The sequence below is a fragment of the Equus quagga genome, unplaced genomic scaffold, assembly GCF_021613505.1.
Source record: "Equus quagga isolate Etosha38 unplaced genomic scaffold, UCLA_HA_Equagga_1.0 HiC_scaffold_25248_RagTag, whole genome shotgun sequence".
NCBI lineage: Eukaryota > Metazoa > Chordata > Mammalia > Perissodactyla > Equidae > Equus > Equus quagga.
The window spans coordinates 562-8,341 of record NW_025793321.1 but is presented as its reverse complement, the minus strand read 5'-3'; the positions used below and the strand labels follow the sequence as shown (position 1 = coordinate 8,341).

Sequence of the window (7,780 nt, the reverse complement as noted above, 5' to 3'; positions counted from 1 at the left end):
GAACACTGGGTGCTTGTTGTCCCGCAGGATGGAAATCAAGAGAGACAACACAAGGGAGGCTGCGTGGAAAGGAAAGGGGGAGGTGACGCCCATTAGGGAGGGGATTGTGGGGCTGTTCTTAGGTGAAGGCTGGGGAGGAGGGCCTGGTCACCGCTTGTAGGGATGGGTTGTGCTTGCGCCTGCGCTATTGTTCAGCATGCCTCCTCATGCGACGTGTGTATCTTTAGTATGCTAGCTCTCCAGCCCTGGGTGGGATTTTTACTATGCCGATGGGGCTAGGGTCACCTTCAGTGGACTCCTGGGTGCTAGGGCGCATGCCCAAGCCCAGGGACGTCCAGGGGCTGTGGAACGTGGATCTTGGCGGCCTCTGATTCTCCTAGCCTGCCGATTGGTTAGGCCAATCTTGTTAGGGCCTTATCTTGTGGTTCCTGTCTCATTATAACCTAGAGGGCAGACGAGGACCAGGGAGACTTTGCCGATGTCCCGGGCTGTGGGACACTCGGGGAGACGTCTCCCTGGCTCTCTGGGGCCTTCCAAGCTCCTTCCGGGGAGAGAAAGTAGAGGACAGGGCTGGCCTCGGAGAAGGGACCCGGATAACTGGACGCTGGTCATTTTCAGGTTATGGTTTCTGTTGATGGCTAACTGGTGGCGAGGGAACTTGGCACAAATGCACAAATGTCATCTGCTTAGCTGCAGAGCTCAGAGGAGGAGCTACAGCTCGGAGGGCTGGGAAAGTCGCTCTGAACGTCAGGGTGGCACGGGGAGTAGGGAGGGGTGTGGGCCGAGGATTTGGGCCCAGAGCACGTGCAGACTTTGACGTGCTGACCTTGTGTCCACTCTGCCTTGGGTAAATAGGTCACGTGGCATCTGCCCTGCATTTTGTGAACTCTGCTGTGCTGGCCAGCAGCCCAGGGCTGCCCGGTTCAGCCTTGCCCCTGTCAGCAGGGGCCCTGAGCCCAGCTCCGTCTGCCTGCATCCTCAGCTACCTGCCAGAGTGCCGCCTGCCGGGGAGGCCGTGCTGCAGCAGCCAGCTGGTCACAACTGGCGTGGCTGGCTCACACTGTGGTGTGGGCAGCAGGCTCCCCTTCCTCATAGAGGAACAGATGCTCCATGTCTGGCTGTCCATGAGGGGAGCAGCGAATGCACCTGTGACCCGTGTGCCTGGCCTGGGGACTGCCTGTGTCTTTCCCTGGAAGCTCCCTTAAAGGACCACAGGAGTCTCCCGGACGGTCTGAGTGTGGGCGCCCAAGGGCACTGCACACGGGTGGGCCCCCCGTGCGCTGCATCCACCCCAGGCCAGCTGTGCCCCCTCGCTCAGGGCCGCCTGGGAAAGCGCCCAGAGAGGGGGGCTGTGACTGGCAGGCCCCCAGGCAGGAAAGCTAACCACACCTGTTCCGGGCACCTGAGGGTGTGGCCCCAAGGACAGGAGGCTGTTTGGGGGGTGGCTGCACTCCCCGAGGCTGACATGAGCTAGGTAACTGGGCGTGTGGCTGGCTTCTTGAACCTTGGGGCCCCATCAGCATAAGGGGCCAGTGGTAGCACCCCCAAACTGAGGAGAGGGTGAGTGAGCCAGGAGGGGCAGGTCTGCGCTACCAATGAGGGACTTTGAGCTCCCGCACTGGCTGTGGGGCTGCCTGGCAGGCCACAAAGCACTGAAGCCTGGCACCCTCCCCTGGGCTCCTTCCCTTCCCTTCTCTCCCCTCCTCCCCGCTCCACCCCTGCCTACCTCAGATGCTAGAGCCAACACACATGCTGTTGGCAGCCTTCTCATTGGGCCTGGCACTGCTGCCTCTGCTCTTCTTCCTGCGACGCTGGGGCTGGCTCCTCATCGGCTGGAATGAGTTCATCCTACAGCCCATCCACAACCTGCTCATGGGTGACAGCAAGGAGCAGCGCATTCTGCGCCATGTGCTGCAGCACGCGGTGGCCGGGGACCCGCAGAGCGTGCTGGAGACCATTGACGCCTACTGCTCGCAGAAGGAATGGGCCATGAACGTGGGCGACAAGAAAGGTGAGTGGCCCAGGCGGCAGGCGGTGGACACGGAAACAGGCCTCAGGCAGGGCAGCCCAGCCCGTTTCTGGGTGTTGGGGTGGGGGCTCTTCTGGAGCCCTGGAGGCCCAGGTCGCCGCCCAGCCTCCCTCCCCCAGCCAGGAGCAAAGGCCTTGCTGAGACCCTGACACCCACACCGCTGTTCCCATGGGGCGGGAGGGACGTCTAATAAACTGTGCAGGAGGCCACTGCTCAGCTGGCCCCTTTGCCACAGACCAGCTCAGCCAACACGAGTGGGAGGTGACAGCAGAGGCTCCAAGCAGGCCCCACACTCGTGCGCCATCCCACAGACCTGGTGCTGGGCAGCGCGGGCAGTGGGTGCCTGGTGTCCCTGCCGGGCTTGAGGGTATGCAGAGCTCCTTGGAGTTGCCTGGTCCAGGCCCCTGGCCGTCCCCAGGGCTGCCTCCTGACCTCTGGACTCCAGGCTGGGGCGTGAACATGTGCTGCACTGTCTGGAGTGGAGCCCTGGGGACAGACGTGACAGCCCCCTCAGAGCCTCTGACAGTGTCCAACTCAAGGGAGCCAGGGAGGCTCTGAGTATAGACCATGGGCAAGGTGGGGTGGGGGGTTCCACAGATGGCAGCTCTGGGTTAGGACGATTTGGGGTCAGCCAGGAATCGTGGAAAAGAGAGAGGGACCAGCGTGTGCAAAGTCACAGAGGCTTCAGGCACTTTGGGAGCCTGGATGGTGCATGAGCTGGGACCAGGGCCTCGAGGTAGGGATGGGGTCCTCAGAGGAGGGGCGGGGGCCATCTGAGGTGGGCCTGGGGCCCTCGAGCGGGTGCTGAGGGCGTCAAGGAAGGCTTGGGGCCATCTGGGGAGACCTGGGTGCCTTCCTAATAAGCCTAGGGGCTATTGGGGTGTGCTGTAGGCCTCAGAGGAGGGCTGTGGACCTCAGGGGAGGGCGAAGGGCCATCTGGAGTGGGCTGGATTCATCTGGGGAGGCCTGGGGGCCTCAGGGGACATCTGTGGGCCATCTGGGGAGGCTTAGGGGCCATTGTGGGGTGCTTGGGGCCTCAAGAAGAGCTGGGTACCATCTGGGGAGGGCCAAGTGCCATGCTGGGGGGTGGTACGTGCTCAGGGAGGGCTGGGGGCCAACAAGGGTGGCCTAGGTGCCATCCTGGGAGGCCAGGGGGCCAATTTGGGGAGTGCTGTGCTCCTCAGAGAAGGGCAGAGCCATCTGGAGAGTCCAGGGTGTCATCCTGGGTGGGTTGTGGGCCTCAGGCGATGGCTGGGGACCATCTGGAGGGCCTTGGTGCATTAAGAGGTGCTATTAGCTTCAGGGAGGCCAGGAGGCCATCTGGGGAGGGCTTTGGGCCTCAAGGAGGGCTGGGGGCCATTCAGGGGTGCTGTGGCCTCAGGGAGGGCTGGGGTCATCTGGGGAGGCCTGGGTGCCATCCTAGTAGGCCTAAGGGTCATTGGGGGATGCCGTAGGCCTCAGCTAGTGCTGGGGGCCATCTGGGGAGGCCAGGGTGCCATCTTTGGAGGGCTGAGGGCCATTGGGTGGTGCTGTGGGCCTCAGGGAGGGATGGGGGCCATCTTGCAGGGACTGGGGTCATATTGGGAGGGCCTCAGGGGCCATCTGTGGGCCGTCTGGGGAGACCTAGGGGCCATTGGGGGGTCCTGTGGGCCTCAGGGAGGGCTGGGGGCCATCTGGGGAGGCCTAGGGGGCATCCTGGGAGGACTGTGGGCCTCAGGGAAGGCTGGGGGCCTTCTGGTATGGCCTGGGGGCCATCCTGGGAGACCTGGGGGCCTCAGGCAAGGGCTGGGGCCAGGCATCAGGAGGGGCTCTTGCTCGGTTGGGAGGCGCATGTCCTGGCCAGGAGTGGGTCCCCACCATTGCCTGCACTTACCCCTCCCGTGCTCCACAGGCCAGTTCCTGGATGCAGTGGTGCAGGAGCAGCAGCCGTCTGTGCTGCTGGAGCTGGGGGCCTACTGCGGCTACTCGGCCGTGCGCATGGCCCGCCTGCTGCCGCCCGGCGCCCGTCTGCTCACCATCGAGATCAACCCTGACTACGCCGCCATCACCCAGCAGATGCTGGACTTCGCGGGCCTGCAGGACAGGGTGTGGCGCCTGCCCCCTAGACAGATGTGCACACTGCCGCTCCAGGCCCGGCAGGCCGGGTGGGAGGGGAGGGCCCAGGGCAAGACCCACCGTGCAGCTCGAGGCCACACTGATCCTGCTGCAGGGTCATGGAGGGTTTCACGGGTCCCCCAGCAGCTCCAGGAGGGCGGTCTTGCTGCCCCCATCCACAAGCAGGAAACTCCCAAGGCTGCCCCCACAGGGAGCGGGCAGAAGGGGGCTTGTCTCCCCAGAACCCCAAATAGAGCTGTCGGTGGACTCTCGCGTGGGTGCCCAGGCGTGGTAGTCTGTTTGTCCCTGTGGGTGTGGGCACTGACGGAAATCTGTTCCAGGTAACCGTTGTCCTCGGGGCCTCCCAGGACATCATCCCCCAGCTGAAGAAGAAATATGACGTGGACACGCTGGACGTGGTCTTCCTAGACCACTGGAAGGACCGGTACCTGCCGGACACGCTCCTCCTGGAGGTGAGCCTTGACCCGCCTGGCTGGGATGGGCCTGGGTGCTGGCTGCTGGTGCAGGGGCAGCTGTGTCGGCAGGTCGCGGCCACTCTGAGGAGCCAGGCACCCTAGCCAAGGAGGCCCACCGTGGGCAGAGGGTGTGGCCCTGGAGCTCGGGCACTGAGGGCAGAGCCAGGCTCCACTGCCACTGGGCCTGCCGGGAGCGGGAGGATCTCAGCAGCTCTGGCGAGCGGTGGTGACGGGGCCTCGCTCCTGGGGAAGCAGCACGGAGGACCCTTAGTGACGGGAAGCCGGCAGTTCTCTCGGGGCTGCTGGCTCGAAGCTGGGGGTCAGCCCAAAGAGGAGGGGCCCTGGATTGGGAATGGCGGCGCTTTGAAACATGTCCTGCTGCCCTGCAGCTGGGACTCTGCAGGCCCCTGGCCTGTGCGGGGTTGGGGCAGCCCAGCTCTGCAGCGGCCCAGCCGCCCCCCTCCTCAGTCAGGAATAAAGGGCTTGCGGGCTGGCGGGGGCAGGTGGCAATTCACAGTCCGATGGCTGCTGTGAGGGGCCTCAACCCCTTGTCACAAGGCGTACCCACGGGGCTGCTTGAGTGTCCTCACAACATGGTAGCTGGTTGTCCCAAGAGCCTGAGTGGGAGAGTGAGAGATAGAGACAGAGACAGAGAGACAGGAGGAGCAAGGAGGGAGCCACGGTGCCTCGTATGAGCCAGGCCCTGCGCCCCACACTGTGTTCCCGCTCTTCCCTCTGTCAGAAGCCAGTCTCTGGCCCGACCCACACCCAGGGAGAGCATCCAGACTCCACCTCGTGAAGGAAGGAGGGTCGGGGAACTGTAGAGACATTTGAAACGCCCTTTTGTTCCGCGGTGGTTTGCTCAGACGCCCTGCTCTTTGGGTCAGAATTCTCCAGCGTTCTGTGTCCTCCGTCAGGAGGCCCGTGGTGTCCCCAGGGATCCCCAGGTGGGATGGGTGCCGCCTCCTTCCCCCTTAGGTCCAGCTTCCTTGAGGATGCGCCCCGGCACCCTCCAAAGGCCACCACAGCTTCTTCCTCCGCTTGGTTCGTTCATGGTGAACTCGTGGGGTTTGAGTTTCTGATGCCTCTCACTCCTCGGACCGTCCAGTCTGTGGCCAGCGGTGCCTCCTGCGTCCCTCAGCACGACCCCAGCAGGCTGGAGCCCCGCCCCCGGCTCCCCCTGGGCATTTCCTGCCCCAGCCTGAGCTGCCCTCTGGGGGCTGGGCCCGGGCTGCTCTCTCTTGGTCTGCTGGCCACCATTATTAGGAAGTTCCTTCCTTTTCTGTTCTGAAGAGAAGCCGCTCCAGGAGTCACAGTGGTCCTTCCAACTCTGGCTCATGGGCTGTCCCACCACGCAGTCCTCACAGCTGCGTGTGCGCCTCAGGGCCGGCCAGAGGGCCCTCGGCCTCCCCTGTGGCCTGCAGGCTGGGAGTGACAGCCACCAGGAGAGCCCAGACACCCAAGACTGTCCTGGGGCGCCCCCTGGAGGGGTGCAGAGCAGAGCCCCACGGGTTTAGGTCATTGGGATGTCTGTAGGCTGAGTCACACCTGAGGCCACATGTGGGATTTTGCTCTCAATGTCTAGGATTACTTAGTCTCTTAACTTTTAATTTATGATTTTGTAAAAAAAGGCTCCGTTCCCCCAAAGTCGAATATAGGGGACAGGACAACAGGGGCGTCCCTTGCCTGGTCTTCCCCCCACAGGCAAACCGCTCCTCTCAAGGTTTCTCTGTTCATTGTTTCCTGTGATCTAGGCAGTGCCTCCCCACGCCACTCAGAGGGACTGCCCACCCAGGCGGTCTTGGCCTGAGGCTGTGTCTAGCCACTCCTCCTTCCTTCTGAGAGCTTAGGCCCTGGAATGCCAGCTAGCTGCCCCGGGCCCGGCCACGGTGGTGAGGGGCACCTCAAATGCTGGGGCGTGGGGTTGTCCACAGCGGACCCCCAAGGGGCAGGCTTGTGGGTCCCGAGTTTTGCCCCTCTGCCGTCCCCTGGCCCTGCAGGGTCGCCCAGGTGAGGTGGCCCAACTCTCCAGTGACAGCCCCCAGCAGCCCACACACAGGCACCAGGCATCCCTCTTTCCTGGAGCAGCCATGTGTTCCTGGCACCCGGTGACCAACGGACCCACTGGCCTTGAGGCAGCATTGTGGGTGGGACTGCAGCCCCATCGTCTCTTCTGCTCATTGTCCAGGTAGCATTTTATGAGCGCCCTCTGTGTGCCTGCCACATGCTGTTCTAGGGGCTGGGGATGCAGGAGGGAGCAGAGGGGATCCCTCCTCACAGAGCTGACAGTCTGGATGTGGGACTAGTGCTGGGCACAGCGCTGTCCTGCAGTGGTCGCTGCCAGGGGGAGACAGAGGGCGGTGGGAGACCCTGCTGACCCCAGGAGCTGGGGTGGGGCCGAGCCCGGGGCCAGGCACAGGCCCGTGTGTGGAGCCCCCACCTGCCCTCCTGGTTTGGGGTGGGCTCCTTGATCACCCCAATCCTCACCCCCCCAACCCTCTGTCCCCTGCAGGAGTGTGGCCTGTTACGCAAGGGGACGGTGTTGCTGGCTGACAATGTCATTTTCCCAGGAGCACCGGATTTCCTGGCACACGTGCGTGGGAGCGGCCGCTTTGAGTGCACGCACTTCTCCGCTTACCTGGAGCACGTCCAGAAGGTGGATGGCGTGGAGAAGGCCGTCTACCTGGGCCCAGACAGCCCAGCACAGCCTTGACCTCCCACCTGTGCTGGGCTCCTTTGCCCAGCCTGCTTCTGAAGGGCACTATGGCTGCCCTGCTGCCAACCCACTTCTGCAGGTTGGAGTCTGTCCTCAATGGGTGACTCAAGGCCTGTGAGGCCGCGGCCAGCCCACACTGCCCCTTCTGCACAGCGGTGCTGCGTGCTCACGCACTGCTCCTCCCCAGTGCAACTGGCTCAGCGCATAAAACCATAGCAATAAATCTGGAAAGTGTCTGCTCATAAAGACCACATCAGGGCAGGCAGAGCTGTGACAGTGTCACTCACCCCCATGAGCATCCCTTTCTCACATGGGCAGGTCCTTGGGCAGTAGACACAGGACGCCGGGGGAAGTTGGGGACATGTGGAAACTCACACAGTCTGTCCTCGAGGTTTGCCATCACCAGGTGGCAGCAATGCCTCAGTGACAGCACTGGGACCAGCAACTCACACCACCCTTCTGGCT

General features: G+C 63.4%; 1 protein-coding gene across 3 annotated transcripts; it reads left to right on the top strand.

Annotated features, from left to right (window-relative positions):
• Positions 1-764: 764 nt before the first annotated feature.
• Positions 765-7,538, top strand: LOC124232114 (catechol O-methyltransferase). 3 transcript variants are annotated; one of them, XR_006886773.1, is made up of 5 exons: positions 765-2,011; positions 3,921-4,114; positions 4,465-4,596; positions 5,342-6,787; positions 7,170-7,301. XR_006886773.1 is itself a non-coding variant. In XM_046649081.1 (5 exons), the coding sequence occupies exons 2-5, from the start codon at positions 1,732-1,734 to the stop codon at positions 7,310-7,312; spliced, it is 807 nt and encodes a 268-aa protein (XP_046505037.1). In that variant the 5' UTR covers positions 1,457-1,474; the 3' UTR covers positions 7,313-7,538. The 3 variants fall into 3 exon arrangements, 1 of the variants encoding a protein (XP_046505037.1); XR_006886772.1 differs by having other exon boundaries at positions 7,112-7,252; XM_046649081.1 differs by lacking the exon at positions 5,342-6,787 and having other exon boundaries at positions 1,457-1,474; positions 1,732-2,011; positions 7,112-7,538.
• The last annotated feature ends 242 nt before the right edge of the window (positions 7,539-7,780 follow it).